The 16,283-nt window shown below is 45.8% G+C and overlaps 2 protein-coding genes and 1 non-coding gene across 23 annotated transcripts in view; 2 read left to right on the plus strand and 1 right to left on the minus strand.

Moving 5' to 3' along the window:
* MARF1 (meiosis regulator and mRNA stability factor 1) overlaps positions 1–4,991 on the minus strand; it is a 48,665-nt gene extending 43,674 nt beyond the window's left edge. For 6 of the 14 annotated variants that reach the window (XM_055365710.2, XM_055365709.2, XM_019012430.3 and 3 more), the window contains exons 1-2: positions 4,839–4,989; positions 909–1,110 (exon numbers count right to left, since the gene is read on the minus strand). In XM_055365710.2, coding sequence (XP_055221685.1) covers positions 909–1,052 — 144 coding nt within the window. In that variant the 5' untranslated portion in view covers positions 1,053–1,110; positions 4,839–4,989. Of the gene's footprint in view, positions 1–908; positions 1,111–4,838 lie in introns of all 14 variants that reach the window. The other 8 variants (XM_063699584.1, XM_063699583.1, XM_055365708.2 and 5 more) reach the window with 4 other exon arrangements.
* A 97-nt stretch (positions 4,992–5,088) lies between these two features.
* Positions 5,089–16,283, plus strand: part of NDE1 (nudE neurodevelopment protein 1) — an 81,163-nt gene continuing 69,968 nt past the window's right edge. For 5 of the 8 annotated variants that reach the window (XR_010131340.1, XM_055365717.2, XM_055365724.2 and 2 more), the window contains exon 1: positions 5,101–5,750. Coding sequence is in view for 5 of the 8 variants with exons in the window: in XM_055365717.2 (XP_055221692.1) it covers positions 5,698–5,750 (53 nt within the window). In the remaining 3 variants the exon portion in view is untranslated. Of the gene's footprint in view, positions 5,751–11,700; positions 12,088–13,284; positions 13,383–16,283 lie in introns of those variants that run through there. The other 3 variants (XM_063699590.1, XM_055365718.2, XM_055365723.2) reach the window with 3 other exon arrangements.
* Positions 5,103–5,212, plus strand: MIR484 (microRNA mir-484). Its single transcript, NR_106413.1, has one exon. It is a non-coding gene; the product is annotated as a microRNA mir-484 (primary transcript).

A 16,283-nucleotide genomic window follows, 5' to 3' on the forward strand; every position in this document is an offset into this window, starting at 1 on the left:
GTTATTAATACCCTTATATAAAATTATAGTATAGTCTCACTTGAATCCCACATACAATAGAAAATAAGAAATAGAAAGGTGGTAACATGAGTGCATGAAATGAAGTCAGGAAATGTCAAAATTGGCTGGACGTGGTGGCTCACGCCTGTAATCCCAGCACTTTGGGAGGCTGAGGCGGGAGGATCACTTGAGGTCAGAAGGTCAAGACCAGCCTGGCCAACATGGCGAAACCTCGTCTCCACTAAAAATACAAAAATTAGCCAGGCACGGCAGCACGGGCCTGTAATCCCAGCCACCGAGGAGGCTGAGGCAGGAGAACTGCTTAAACCCGGGAGGCAGAGGTTGCAATGAGCCGAGATCGCACCACTGCACTCCAGCCTGGGCAACAGAGCAAGACTGCACCTCAAAAAAAAAAAGAAAATGTCAAAATCACAATAAGTAAGCAATAAGTTAGAGACATAAATGTATACTGAGAAGTAAATATTCAAGAGAAATCTCGAAGAAAAAAACAGGCAGTGGATAAGCTCTTCCCAACCCTTCCTAGATTATAGACTCAAAACTCAAGAGGGCTACAGTAAAATACAACATATTTTGTATTTTCCTCTGATTTTACTCCACAATGTGGATTTTTAATCTTTGTTACCTGTGACTTTAATGAGGAAGAAATCTTTCCCAAATTTTAACATTAAATATTTAAGGCATCTACTGTTACTCAGAGTGAAATAGAAGAGTTAAAAAATTGTGCTGTGCTCTCACATTATAATGTGGTATAAGGGGCAATACAGGCAAGATCTACAGAAAAATGTGGCACAGACTCTAGGATGAGAGACTGTATCCCAGACCAAATGGACCTCTCTCATCTATTTGGATGAGGAATCTGCTACGTCCTTAGTCTTGCATATAGTTACCGTTTGGGGACTATGTGGCAGCGTCTGCTCAGGACGAGAAAAGCAATTAGAGAATTTCCAAAGCCATGGCTTAGCATCATTATCTTGTTGAAGCCATCCACGTGTTCTACTGCAGGAGTTCTCAGTTCCGTTGCCTTCCATCATACAGCCATGCAAAGTGATTCAACATCCTTTCATCTTTCTTTTCTTTCATTCTTCCACCCTGTTAAGAATGAGTAAGATTTCAGTGTTATTTCCTTGCATAAATACAAATTTTACAACATACTAAAATGTGAAACCGCAGCTATATTTACAGTCCTATGGCTCTCAACAATTCAAATCTTTGTTTCAAGAGGAAGTCTCGCTCTGTCGCCCAGGCTGGCATGCAGTGGTACGATCTCAGCTCACTGCAACCTCCGTCTCCCGGGTTCAAGCAATTTTCCTGCCTCAGCCTCCAGAGTAGCTGGGACTACAGGAGCCCGTCACTATGCCTGGCTAATTTTTATATTTTTAGTAGAGATGGGGTTTCACCAAGTTGGCCAGGCTGGTCTTGAACTCCTGACCTCAAGTGATCCACCCTCCTCGGCCTCCCAAAGTGCTGGGATTACAGGCATTAGCCACTGCACCCAGCCAACAATTCAAATCTTAACAAACAAAATAATAATAATAAAATAAAGAAAAAAACACAAAATATCAGAGCATATTACGGGTTAATAAAATTTGGTAAACTTGCTTGACTGTTTATGCTTAAAATCTAACTGCAACAATCTGATTTTTTAAAAAATCTATAATCTGCCATTCTTCATGTTTCATAGCTCTTCAAATAAAAAATGAACTCTCCATGAGTCTTGTTTCCTTTCCACACGTAACCATGCTCGAGAGAAGTAGTCATATCTTGGAAACTTGCATATTCCAGAGTGAGACTTCACCTCCTCACTTGGCTGGAATCAATTTTTTCTACAGTTTTTCTGAATTCTTTTCAGCTCTCTCTCCCTGAAGATTCTGCTCAGGAAAGTCAAAAGTTAACAGAACAGAGCATCTAATCTGAGTAAAAGAGCCACCACCACATCCTCATTGACAACTATATGTAAGATTTTAAAATTGATTTAAGAGCAACCTCTTGCACTGGTTCCTTGATCTGAGCATGAAAAGTCCAAACTAAGTGGCCTCTGTGGACTTTGAATTTGATTTGCTACAGAACAAATTGAACCAATTTCTTAGTTTACTAATGATGAAAGTGCAATCTGATATACCACCAAAAATCTAACTCATAGAAAAATCTCAACTAGCAGATGTGTTATATATACCCAGAGCAACAACACTCTTACAGGTCTTAAGAATAAATGCAAGTGAGGCACCATGGCTCAGGCCTGTAATCCCAGCACGCTGGGAGGCCAAGGTGGGTGGATTGCTTGAGCCCAGGAGTTCCCAACCAGCCTGGGCAACATGGCAAAACCTCATGGCTACAAAAAATACAAAAAATTAGCTGAGCGTGGTGGTGCATGCCTGTAGCCCCAGCTACTCAGGAGGCTATGGTGGAAGAATCACCTAAGCCTGCATAGTCAAGGCTGCAATGAGCTGTGATTGCACCACTGCAATGCAGCCTGGGCGACGGAGTGAGACCCTGTCTCAAAAACAAACAAACAGAATTACATGAAATTAAAATGTCAGTGTCCATAAATAAAGTTTAATTGGGACACAGACAAACTCATTCACTTAAATACTGCCTATGACTGCTTTTGCATTCCAATTGCAGAGTTGCAAAGAGAGTCTCTGCAAAGAGACTGTATGGCCCACAAAGCCTATATTTACTACGTGGCTCTTTTGTCAGCCTGGGCAACATAGCAAGATCACAGCTCTAAAATAAAATAAAGTTCAAAAAATTAGCATAGTGTGGCAGCATGCGCCTAGTCCCAGCTACTGGAGAGACTGAGGTAGGAGGATCTCTTGAGCCCAAGAATTTGAGGCTACAGTGAACTATATTGTGCCACTGGCCCTTCGGCGTGGGCAACAGAGTGAGATTCCATCTCTAAAAAAATTTTTGTTTTAAAGTTTGTTTCCTCCTATGCAAAATGTGGCTAATTTCTCCCCACCACTGCATTACAGAGAAAAAAAAATTAGATAAATGAACCCCACTGTCTATTTTCACCACTGTATTTCTTGTGCCAACCAAAATGCTCCCTACTCTGTAAATACAAAGTAAACATTACCTACTGCACACTATTGGGAGTGGTTAATTTGGAGATGGATTTAACTGCTACCACTGATAGTAAATTACGATTCTTGTCTTTCCTATTAGATACAGGTTTTATGTCCCCCAAAAAGCTCCTCTCAAAATCGTAAGAATCTGTGATATTCACGGTGTTCATAACTTAAACATTCTCTCAAACTTCTTCAAAGCCAAATCCTGAAAGTGAGCTAAAATTCACAGTATAATCTAGTTTATAAAGTATTTTCACTTAACATTACTTATGTCTTCATTCAGCAAATATTTACTTAGTATCTACTATGCAGCAGGCCTGTGCTTGGCACAAGGAATATAATGATGAAAAAAACCCAGACGGTGGGATCCTCTTATATAATTTTTGCAATAATCCTGTGAAATAGAAAGGGGAGAAATTAGCTACATTTTTGCAGAGAGAGAAAAAGAAACTTAATAAAGTTCTGTAGCGAGCCTGACACAAAATTAGGCTTGTTCACCCCTTTCCACTACATCAAGGTGCCTTCAATACTGCTCAATACAAGCGATTAAAAGTAAAAACTTTCAGGTGCCTGCACCCTGAAAATTTCCCAAATATCATCCACGAAGCAACTTAGGTAGCCAAAAGCAGGTTCTGTTTGACTTAAGCGACAGTCTCCTTTCTGTCACTCTCTTCAAGTCTTTTGACCAATTCAATGAGGAGAGCATAGGCTCTGTCGACTGTCTGCATTTTGGTCTCCAATTCGACTGCGGTGCAGCTTTGGACAACTCACAACCTCTCTGAACCTCAGATCCCATCTCTAAAATGGGTGTGATAATAATAGAAACCACCTTACAAGGCCGTTGTTTGGATTACACGAGGTAATCCACGGGGAACATTTAGCAAATGTTGTTTCCTTAGCACCCTATCTAGTCCTTGACCCCACACCACCCCATCCCATTACCGTTTTCTCCCCCATAGCTCTTCTGTCCAAAACGGCCTTTTTAGCTTATTTTATTATCTTTCTCCCCCATTTAGAATATAAACTCCATGACAGCAGAGACTATGTTTTCTTATTCACTATTCCAACTCCTGTCCTTAGTACAATGCCTGGCATATTTTAATAAATAACTGTTGAACGAATGAAGCTTAATAAATAGGAAAACAGTTTAGGTTTCAATACACCGATATGCAAAACAGAAGAATATTTACCGCTCAAAGAAGTCCAAAAGATATAAATGCAATTGGACAGCTCTTGGTAATACCGGAAAGGTGCTTGAGAAACTCTAAAAGGTATATCACGAGGTCGCGTTACAACTACTAGTGAGAGCGGCTGAAGCCCTAGACACTGTCAACCCTGAGACTACACCCTATGTGTTGCTAAAAGGCCGAGGAGAATGCAAAACGGCCGGGGAGGGGGGAGTGCGTTGCAAAAACACCCGCCCCTTTCCTTCTCTCTTAACCTTCCAGCTGTGCACTTCACTCCTGGAGGGCCCCACCAGGGGTCAGACAGAGGCGGGCGGGGAGCCAAATGCCCTCGAAGGGGAACAGCGGCGCCAACAGTGACAGTAGTGAATGGACCCGAAAGGGAGACAAGCCAACTCTTTCGTGGGGGGCCCAACTGGCGCGTCCCAGTTAGCCAACCTCCCCTCTCCACCACCATCCCACCAGCAATAGGCGGGGAAAGAGGGGGCACTGTCCTCCGTCCCGCCCCGCTGGCCTCGGAGCAGAGCCTGCCGGGGTCTGGTCACAGGGCTGTCTGCAAACTCACCTCTGCCGCCGGCTCCACCTCCGCTCACATTCCGGCCCCGCCGCCTTCCCCCCGCCCCCCCCCAGGCCCTTTGTTTTGATTCCCGACTCCGCAGCTCCCGCCGCCGCCGCCAAGCGCACCCTCCACTTCCGCTTCCGCACCGCACCGCCCCTGTCGCAAAACCGACGCCCTTCTCTCCTCTTCGCCCCGCCCCTTCCTCGCCCCGCCTCCGCCGCCGCGTCCTGTCCGCGCGGGGCATGCTGGGAACCCCGGGGGGGGCGGGGCCTCGCGGCCCTGCAGCCTCGTCAGGCTCAGTCCCCTCCCGATAAACCCCTAAATAGGGACTTTCCCGGGGGGTGACCCTGGCTTTTTTGGCGAAAACCCCCAGTTTAAGGAGGCCTTCCCGCTGGCTTCACGTTGTGGAGTCGAAAGGAACCTTGAAGCGGAGAATGAGAGCTCGTGACTTGGACCCGAGGAAAAAACCTGCCAACCAGGATTTAATAGAATTCAGCTCTTTCAGGCTTTGGAGGGAAGGCGATTTGAACGGGATTTCAAATGAAAAACCCTATCCCTTCGGCTTTTTTTTTCCTCTCTCGGGTCTCTTCACGTGATGGTCCTACTTTATTTTTAAAAATTAAATGGCGCATATTCCCCAGCATCCTAAATCTAGTGCAACCTAGTGGCAAGTGGAGAAAAAAATAACTGCCAACCCGGCTTCCTGCGAGGTCCCCCGGAGTTCTCGCAAAGTTGCGACCCAGCTGGCAAAAATACAGTGTGTGCAAAGACTCAACTGGACATTGCCACCAAGAATCAAGAGATTTTGGGGGACTTTAGCAAGAAAACGTTATTTTTAAAAGCCCTGCTCCAAAGCTGGTTACAAATGAATACTGCGTTTCCAGTGACAGGTTGGGCGAGCAGAAAGGAGATCTTACGGTTAGTTTCAAACGCTTTGTGTTTTAGGTGGCCAGATATGCTGTGTGGTTTGCTTTAAAAAAAAAAAAAAAAATAGCGACCCGCAATCTTCACGTTTCCCTGGAATAAAAAAAATTTAAGACTCAGCAAAAGGGTGATTTCTGAAACTACCAGCTGATTACTATTTTCTGTTGCAAATTAGGAAAAAAGCAAAGCACATATTGTGTAAGTTAAATCTAGACACGATTTAGGATGTGCTAGCTGCTAGCTGAATGCTACCTTAGGAGTTATTTTTAAAGTTTGCCCAGAAACAAGTTGACTTTGCAAAAGAATCAGTAAGTCGAAATTGCCAAACGAGAATATTTTGCCCAAAAAAATCCTTACTGGGAGGTTATTTCCATAGGCAATCCCCATTACGTGGGGATTAACACATCCCTGTAAACATCCCTGTAGAGGGGTATTGTGGAGGGCAGGATCAGACATGTAGCTGAAGAATCCTTTGTGCCTGTATTTAATTTTCCAGAAGGCAGATGACAAGCACACATCCTCTCCCTGCGTAGGTATTTATTACTGCTGACTAAATCTTGACTGTGGGCCGGGCGCAGTGGCTCAGGCCTGTATTCCCAATACTTTAAGAGGCTACGGAGGGAGGATCTCTTGAGCCTACAAATTTGAGACTAGACTGGGAAACGGTGAAACCTTATCACTATTTAGAAAAGAAAGAAAAAGAAAAAAATCTTTATTATGTCTGTGTATAGGTAGTATTTTCCAACTGGAGATTAGAATAGATGAAAAACCCGTTTCTAGCGTTTTGGCTTTTTTCAAATTACCAAACAAATATGCTACTCTTCAGAGGTGTTTTTTTCCCCATTTTATTTCAGTTGAGTATGTTTCAACACAAGGCATATTAACTAAAAATTTTAAGAAACAAGGTAATTGTGGGTTTCTAATTGCTTTTTTAAAAAAGTAGTTTTTAGCCAGAAAACATAAAAGAATGCAGACACATTTCCTTTTTCCTTTTTTTTTTTTTTTTTTTTTTTTGAGACAAAGCCTTGCTTCATTGCCGAGGCTGGAGTGCAGTGGCAGGTTCTTGGCTCACTGCAGCCTCCGCCTCACGGGTTCAACCGATTCTCATGCCTCAGCCTCCTGAGTAGCTAGGATTACAGGCGCCCACCACCATGCCTGGCTAATTTTTGTGTTTTTAGTAGAGACGGGATATTGCCATGTTGGCCAGGCTGGTCTCGATACTCCTAGCCTCAAGTGATCCTCCCGCCTCGGCCTCTTTAGGATTACAGGGCTGAGCCAACGAGCCTGACCACATTTTCTTTATATGTATATTTTTCTTTTAGATTCCTTTTTACCAAGCAGACACATTTTGTTTGACTTAGCTTGGCATTCTTTCGAGTCCAAAGCTGTAACTAGTCACAACAAGTAAATGTAGTGATTGAAAATGGGCAGGGCATGGTGACTCATCGTAATCCCAGCACTTTGGGAGGCTGAGACAGGAGGACCCCTTGAGGCTTGGTGTTTAAAACCAGCCTGAGCAACATGGTGTGGCACTTGTCTCTATTAAAAAAATTTTTAAAAACAAAATAGTCGTATTAAGTGGAAGGCTAATAAAAGTCTGAATTACAAATACTTTTAAAAGAAATGTAATTTTATTGCTGCTTTCTAAAGACTAGGAGCCTAAGCAAAGTATACCAGCCCTTAGGAGACAATTATGAATCAAAATACATAAATTTTCTCTTAAGATATATTTTAAGTATGTATCCTCTATTAATTGTATTCCTGTTTCTCTGCGGGGAAAACTTTAGAGAGTACAAGTAACTTTCAGTTTTTCCCTTGTCCAAATTATAATCTTCACATTTATGAAAACCAAAAGACTTTTTTGTGTGCTATATAAGTAGCTACTTTACATGCAATTCAGCTTTTCAACTAACCAAGCTGTTATTAAAGGAGTTTCTTCCCAGAAACCAATCTTCTACCTGTGTTAGGTTCAGTGGTTTGAATTAATAAATGATCATGGAAGGACTTAAGGAAGTTAAATTGAGTTATCTGCTCAGCCATATTCCAAAGCTACAAGGAAAACAAATTGAATTTAAAAAGAACGAGAAAAACATTTTAAATGTTTTAAGGTTTTACCCAATGACAAACCTATTTCCCTAAATGTTGTTCCCAAATAGGACTTTAAGGATTATTATTTCAATGCCCTCTCTTTTTTCTTTATGGAAAATTTGGGAAATTGAGAACCAACTAGTTTAAATACCTTGATCAAAGCCATTTAGGCAACACCAGTACCTCATCAGTTTGTGCTTCGGTTTCTCTGTAAGCTGAGGTGATTAGTTCCTGTCCAGAAACCTCACAGAGTGGTTAGGGCCAAATAAAATTCCGAGGGGGGCCAGGCGCAGTGGCTCACGCCTGTAATCCCAGCACTTTGGGAGGCCAAGGCAGGTGGATCACTTGAGGTCAGGAGTTCGAGACCAGCCTGGCCAAACCAACATGGTGAAACCCTGGGTCTACTAAAACTACAAAATTAGCTGGACGTGGTGGTGCACACCTGTAATCCCAGGTACTCAGGAATCTGAGGCAGGAGAATCGCTTGAACCCAGGAGGAAGAGGTTGCGGTGAGCCGAGATCGTGCCACTGCACTCCAGCCTGGGCAACAGAACGAGACTCCGTCAAAAAAAAGAAAAAAAAAAATCCAAGGGGGGTTAATACCAGCTACTTGGGAGGCTGAGGCAGGAGAATTGCTTGAACTGGAGGGTGGAGGTTACAATCAGCCGAGATCGCACCACTGCACTCTAGCCTGGCCGACAGAGTGAGATTCCATCTTAATAAATAAGTAAATAAGTAATAAAATTCCTAAGGGGAGGCTTGGTGTGGTGGCTCATGCCTGTAATCCCAGCACTTTTGGAGGCTGAGGCGGGTGGAGCACTTGAGGTCAGGAGTTCAAAACCAGCCTGGCCAACATGGTGAAACCCTGCCTCTACTAAAATAGAAAAATTAGGTGGGCATGGTGGTGAACACCTGTAATCCCAGCTACTCGAAAGGCTGAGGCAGGAGAATCGCTTGAACCCGGGAGGCGGAGGTAGAGTGAGACTCTGTCTCAAAATAAAATAAAATAAAATTCCAAGGGGGAAGGCATCAGATGTAGTAAAGTGTGAAGCAGCATGTAAATGATTCATTAATGTTTGGGAAGTTTCCTGAAAGACATCTGGTACTTTCCTTAAACCCGTTGATAGGTGGTGGGGTTCCCCTTTGTGCCTCTAAGCAGTTTTTAGGAATTAGCAAGGAGTCCAAAGTAGAATTTGAGAAAGGCTGTTCTAGGATAGCAGGAAGGCAAGAGTGGGGTGGGAGATTCTGTAATAGCTAAGATCTCTTTGCCTCTAGCATAGTGCTGAAGAAGGAGGGTTTAGGAGTCAGAGCCAGCTCTGAAGCCTGATTTGTTAATTACTAGTTCTAAGACCTCGGGCAACTCAATTAACTTCCTGCACCTTTATTTTCTTATCTTTAACATGGATACAATTTAATGCTTTCCTGTGGTTCATCATCTGTGGTTAAGTTGCATGGTCTCCTCTCTACAGTGGCCTTCCCTGACTATAGCATCTGAAGTGACCCCTCCCAGCCCTTTGTATCAAATGAGCTTGCCTTAGTCATAGCACTTAACAGTATCTGAAATGACGTTACTTTTTCTGCTTATAGATTTAGTGTGTTTCTCTCTTAACAATATAAGCCCTTTGAGGACAGGTACTTTGACTGTATTCACTGTGCTGTAAGGGTGCATTGTACAGAAGAATGCTCATAATGCCGGGTGCTGTGGTTCATGCCTGTAATCCCAGCACTTTGGGAGGGAGGCTGAGGCGGGAGGATCACTTGAGCCCAGGAGTTCAAGACCAGCCTGGGCAACATAGTGAGATCCACGTCTCTACAAAAAAATGTAAAAATTAGCTGGGCGTGGTGGTGCACACCGGTGGTCCTAGCTACTCCGGAAGATGAGGTGGGAGGATCACTTGAGCCTGGGAGGTCCAGGATGCAGTGAGCTTTGATTATGCCACTGCACTGCAGCCTATGTCACAGGGTGAGACTCTGTCTCAAAAAAAAAAAAATGCTGGATAATAATATATATATTTTTAGTTTTTATGGGTACACTGTAGGTGTTTATGGGGTACATGAGATATTTTGATAACAGGCATGCAATGCATCATAATCACATCAGGGTAAATGGGTGTCCATGACCTCAAGCATTTATCCTTTCTTTGTGTTACAAGCACTCCAATTATACTCCTTTAGTTATTTTAAAATGTACAATACATTGTTGTGGACTGTAGTCACCCTGCTGTGCTCCCAAATACTAGATCTTATTCATTCTAACTCTATTTTTGTACCCACTAACCAGAATGTTCGGTATTTGTTAATGAACATGTTATGACAGGATGTTTTAGAAGAAAATAAAGAAAAAAAGAAATTCCAGCCAAGCATGGTGGCTTGATTTTATTTATTTATTTATTTTGAGATGAAGTCTCCCTCTGTCTACCAGGCTGGAATGCAGTGGCGTGATCTCCACTCACCACAACCTCTGCCTTCTGAGTTACATGGCTCACGCCTGTAATCCCAGCACTTTGGGAGACTGAGGTGTATTGCTTGAGGTCAGGAGTTCGAGACCAGCCTGGCCAACACAGTGAAACCGTGTCTCTACTAAAAATACAAAAAATTAGCTGGGCGTAATGGTGGGCGCCTGTAATCCAAGCTACTAGGGAGACTAAGACAAGAAAATCGCTTGAATCTGGGAGGCAGAGGTTGCAGTGAGCCGAGATCGCACCATTGCACTCCAGCCTGGGCAACAAGAGCGAAACTCTGTCTCGAAAAGAAAAAAATTATTTTTTAATTTTAATTTGTTAGTGAACAATTAGGGTTGCTGTGAGAATTGTGCCTGGCACACACAGCCATTTAAAAATCACGATCTTCAGGCAGTGTGCGGTGGCTCACGCCTGTAATCCCAGCACTTTGGGAGGCCGAGGTGGGTGGATCACCTGAGGACAGGGATTCGAGAGCAGCCTGGCCAACATGGTGAAACCCCGTCTCTACTAAAAATATAAAAATTAGCCGGGTGTGGTGATGCGGGCCTGTAATCCCAGCTACTCGGGAGGCTGAAGTAGGAGAATTGCTTGAACTCAGAAGGCGGAGGTTGCAGTGAGTGGAGATCACGCCACTGCATTCCAGCCTGGGAGACAGAGGGAGATTTCATCTCAAAATAAATAAATAAACAAAATCAAGATCATTTAACAAATACATATATTGTACTTACTAAGTTCAAATTTCTGTTCTAAACGTTTTTACAAATGCTGTTAAGTCATTTAGTCCTCTGCATAATGTCGTTTTTTTGTTTGTTTGTTTGTCTGTTCTTTAAGACGGAGTCTTGCCCTGTCGCCTAGGCTAGAGTGCAGTGGTGTGATCTCGGCTCACTGCAACCGCCACCTCCCGGTTTCCCGTGATTCTCCTGCCTCAGCCTCCTGAGTAGCTGGGATTACAGGTGCGCGCCACCACATCCGGCTAATTTTTTGTATCTTTAGTAGAGACGGGGTTTCACCAGGTGCCAGGCTGGTCTTGAACTCCTGACCTCGTGATCCACCCGCCTTGGCCTCCCAAAGTGCTGGGATTACAGGCGTGACCACCGCGCCAGACCCATAATGGCATTTTATAGATGGGGAAACGGAGTCATAGAGGCTAAACAACTTTCCCAAGATCACACAGTTAGTAAGGGGCAGGACTAGGACTCAAAGCCAAGTTTATGACCAAATTCTGGTGCACTACGTTCTCCTGCTTCTGGAGAAGATAATGATGCTGAAGATTCTACTTTTGGTGTAAAGGAGTAGGAAGGGCACGGGGCACTGCTAGCTTCAGTGGGCCTGAATCTTTGTCTTTCCTTCTGATTTGGAGAAAGTGCAAGAATGGGAAAATGCAATCGAAGTGAAGGAGAGGCCGGCGTATTTTCCTGAAATGCGCGGCCCGCAAGCCCAAACCCGTTTCCCGGTTGTCCAGGCAGCGTTCTGCAGCATCTCCAATGCCCGCCCGCCCGCCCGCCGCAGCCCAGCGCCCGGCAGCCGGCGCCTCTCAAGCCCCCTCCAGCCAGGAGCCTTCGCCGCGTGGCCGCGCCGCGCCCGGGCTGGGAAAAAAGTTTCCAAACGACGCTGCTCTGCGCTGATTGGCCGAGGCGGACGCGGTACCGTAGAGCAGCAGCCAATGGGAGGCGCCGACTGCAGGCTCCGGGGCGGGGGCGGGGTCCGGAGAGCCTGGGCCGCACCGCCCCTCGCAGCCGCCTCTCCGCCGCCGCCGCCTTGTCCTCGCCGCCTCTGCTCGGGTAAGTGCGGCGCTGCGCGGGGCTGGGGTCGGAGTGGCTGTCCGGGGACCTCCACCGCGGCTGAAAAGCTCCTCTGCCCCGCCCCAGGATCCCGGGACCCCGGGCCACCGCCTGGCAGGGACCCCTACGCCCCTCGCCTGCGCGTCGCTTCCCGGCCACCTGGACTCCCCCGGTCCTCCGGCTCCAAAATCCCGCCTCCCTGGAGCCTCCCGTCCTAAAAAGTTAGGCACTGAGTGCCTTGCCACCGGTGCGTTCCTCGCGCTGGCCCCTCGCCCTTGGCAACTTTGTTTCTCTTTCTGCGTTGGTCTCTCTCCCACCCCGTTGCCCTCTCCTCCTTCCGGGACTTCCTGGGTGGTTCAGCCTTGCCGGTCCCCAAACCCCGCTGCCAGGCTCCATCCTCTTTCTCCTCTTCCTTCCTCCCCATACTGCTCTCCTAGATGACTCTGGTTTCTTTTCTCTCTCTCTCCTATTCCTCCATCCTGCCACCCCCTTATCTGCGACCCCAGACCCCCCGATTGCAGCGTTGCCCCTGCCCTCACACCCACTGTCCCGCCCCTGCAGGCCTCTTTCCAAAAACCCACCCCGCTCCCTCCCTCCGGGAACACGTTTGGGGCAGTCTGCTCTCCGCTTTGCTCCCGTCTCTGCCGCAGGACGGTTCAGGTTTCTTCTGACAGCACTTTGGGGAGGGATTGGGTAAAGGACGAAAATGCTTATTCCGCAGCTTGAGTGATGGCTGGGCTCACTGAGGACCTGAGTCTCTGAGGTCCTGGGAAACCCCGCTGTCACCTTGACACCGCTTTTGGGGAGGCGACTTTATCTTCTCCGAGCCATCTCAGGCTTTCTGCCTCCTGAGGGCCTGAGCTTCCTTGATTGCTTTGTCCGTGGTTACTACCAGGTTGTGCCTCTTAATTTCTACTTTGAGCCGCAGGCCCCTTTTAACTTGCTAAAGAAAAGGCCTTTGCAGCACGACCTAGGCAGGTTCATCATTTTTACTTTTGTTATAGTGTATTCTAGGATAGGATGGCATTTTAGGACATGGATCGGGTGTTTTGAAGATTAATTAGATCCCAGCTACTCCTAAAGCCTCTTGTTACCCGACCACCCCAGCCTCCATCACCTTGTTGGTATACAACCCGTTGTTTTTTGTTGTTGTTGTTGTTGTTTTTGTTTTTGAGACAGAGTCTCTCTCTCGCCCAGGTTGGAGTGCAGTGGTGCGATTTTGGCTCACTGCAACCTCCGCTTCCCGGGTTCAAGCGATTCTCCTGCCTCAGCCTCCGGAGTAGCTGGGACTACAGGTGCGTGCCACCACGCCTGGCTAATATTTTGTATTTTTAGTAGAGATGGGGTTTCACCGTGTTAGCCAGGATGGTCTCGATTTCCTGACCTCGTGATCTGCCCCCTCGGCCTCCCAAAGTGCTGGGATTACAGGCGTGAGCCACCGTGCCGGCCTACAACCCCTTTTGAGCCTTTCCTCTTAGTGTGTGTTTTGTGTAGGATTAAATGCAGATGATCTGTGCCGCTGAAGTCTCAGGGGCCTTTGATTCATATATTTTATCCCATGTTGGATAACAGTTTATTAACTTGACTTATTTTTGTTTCCAAAGTGTGTTATTTATTATTTTATTTATTTATTTATTTATTTATTTTGAGACGGAGTCTTGCTCTTGTCCAGGCTGGAGTGCAGTGGCATGATCTCGACTCACTGCAACCTCAGTCCTCCGGGTTCAAGGGATTCTTCTGCCTAACCCTCCTGAGTAGCTGGGATTACAGGTGCGTGCCACCATGCCCGGCTAATTCTTAGTAGAGATGGGGTTTCACCATATTGGCCAGGCTGGTCTCAAACTTCTGACCTCGTGATCTGCCCGCCTCAGCCTCCCAAAGTGTTGGGATTACAGGCATGAGCCACTGCACCCGACTCTATCATTATTATTATTATTTTTTATGTAGAGGCAGAATCTTGCTTTGTTGCCCAGGCTGGTCTCAAATTCCTGGGCTCAAGCAGTCCTCCTGCCTTGGCCTCCCACAGTGCTGAGATTACTTGTAGGCATGAGCCACTGCATGCAGCCCAAAGTGTGTTCTTTTGCCTTAGAATGTGTGAGCCGAGAATTGACACTCCTTTTCCTCACAAGGTAATTTCCTAACATGAGCATTCCTGTGTACAGAAAGTTTGTGCCTGCAGTTAGTACTACACGTGCACCTCGTGCAATGGATGTAGGTGCTTTTTGTCTGCCTCCTTCAGCAGTGCCCAGCACTCAGTAGGTATTCAAGAAATGTTTGAAAAGGGATGGAGGAGGCAAAACCACAGTAGGAAAAATTCTTTCCCTGTCACTTGGTTCAGTAGAATAAAATTATCCTGGAACAATAGCTATTTTATTTTTTGTCCAAGTTTTTGTTTGTTTGTTTTTTGAGACGGGATCTCACTCTGTTGCCCAAGCTGGAACACAGTGATGCAATCACAGCTCACTGCAGTCTCGACCTCTCAGGCTCGAGCAATCGTCTTGCCTGAGCCTCCCAAGTAGCTGGGACTAAAAGCACATGCCACCATGCTTGGCTAATTTTTAAAATTTTTTGTAGAGATCGGGGTCTCACTATGTTGCCCAGGCTGGTCTCGAACTCCTGGGTTCAAACGATCCTTCCGCCTCAGCCTCCCAACGTGCCAGGGTGGGAGAGAGCCACCGCACCTGGCCTAAGCTTTTTAAAATCTCTAAAGCGATCTATGCTTACTGTATATATGTGTATGTAGTTTACCTTAAAGCAAGGTGTCAGGTACAAATCCACAGGGCTTGCTTTACCCCCATTCTGGTGCATCCTCCAGATCCTTTTCTATTCTGTGTACAGAGAGAGGGAAATAAACAAAAATGGGCACCCATTTTTAACATATCCTGAGCTTTCTTCCATATTAGTACATACAGTTCTTAACAACTGTATCGTTTTCCATTCAGTCCTCTGTTGACATTGAGGTTTCCAGTTTTCCACATTAGTGAATGATGGTGTGCATCTTTGAACATGGGTCCTTGCCTGCCTAAGTATTTTTGTAGGTTGATCATTGTAAACTTGGAAAGCACAAAGACAGAAGCCAGGCTTGCTGACTCTTGACTGATGTTGCCCCAGTGATGTCACTTCTGCAAAATGCAAAGCCTGCGTCCTGGCTGTCGGAGCATGTGTGGACATTTGGCAGCTTCTTTCTCTTCCCTCCTGCTCTTCTGTTTGTTTTGATTGGGAAGGATATGGAGTGGGGATGGAGAAGGGTGTTGAGTTAATTATCGATGGTTTCTGTATGTTTATTGCTCCTGACTAGCAGTGCTGGCTTTCTTCTCTCAGAGGAAAGCTGAAAGAGATTGCTTTGCTTTTTTCCAGAGTTTTAAAATCAGAGGTGTGTGTCTCGAGTGTATTTTCAGACTTTTTTGTTAGCTTTAATCATGTAAAACATGCAAAAAAAAAAAAAAAAGCATGTGGAAACAATTTTTTTTTTTTTGAGATGGGGTCTCGCTCTGTCACACAGGCTGGAGTGCTGTGGGGCGATCTCGGCTCACTGCAACCACCGCCTCCCATGCTCAAGTGATCCTCCCACCTCAGCCTCCTGAGTAGCTGGGACCACAGGTGTGCATCATCACACCTGGCTAATTTTTTTGTGTTTTTGGTAGAGATGGGGTTTCACCATGTTGCCCAGGCTGGTCTCTTAACTCCTGACGTCAGGTGATCTGCCTGCCTCACCCTCCCAAAGTGCTGGGATTACAGGCGTGAGCCACCACACCCAGCCGGAAACAAATTTTTGAAGGAGGCATAGATCTCTGTTGTGCAAAATAGATACTTTTTGTACCACTGGGTCCTAGTTTGTCATTGTTCCTTGCATGATCCCATCAGATTTGTCTACAGAGCTGCTGGGGCATGATGGTGTGGTGGTGTATTAAGAACGCAGGTTAGTGGCACACAGATGAAATAAATGCATGTGGGGTCCATTTTTAAGATAGCAGGTGCAAAGTTGTATATACTGAGACCAGGCATTAACACTTGCCTATTACAGTGCCTTTTAAAACACTATGTGAGGGCTGGGTGCAATGGCTCACACCTGTAATCCCAGCACTTTGGGAGGCCTAGGTGGGCAGATCACCTGAGGTCCGGAGTTCGAGACCAGCCTGGCCAACGTGGCGAAACCCCGTCTCTCCTAAAAATACAAAAAATTAGCCAGTCGTGGT

The sequence above is a fragment of the Gorilla gorilla genome, chromosome 18 (genome assembly GCF_029281585.2).
Source record: "Gorilla gorilla gorilla isolate KB3781 chromosome 18, NHGRI_mGorGor1-v2.1_pri, whole genome shotgun sequence".
Taxonomy (NCBI): Eukaryota; Metazoa; Chordata; class Mammalia; order Primates; family Hominidae; genus Gorilla; species Gorilla gorilla.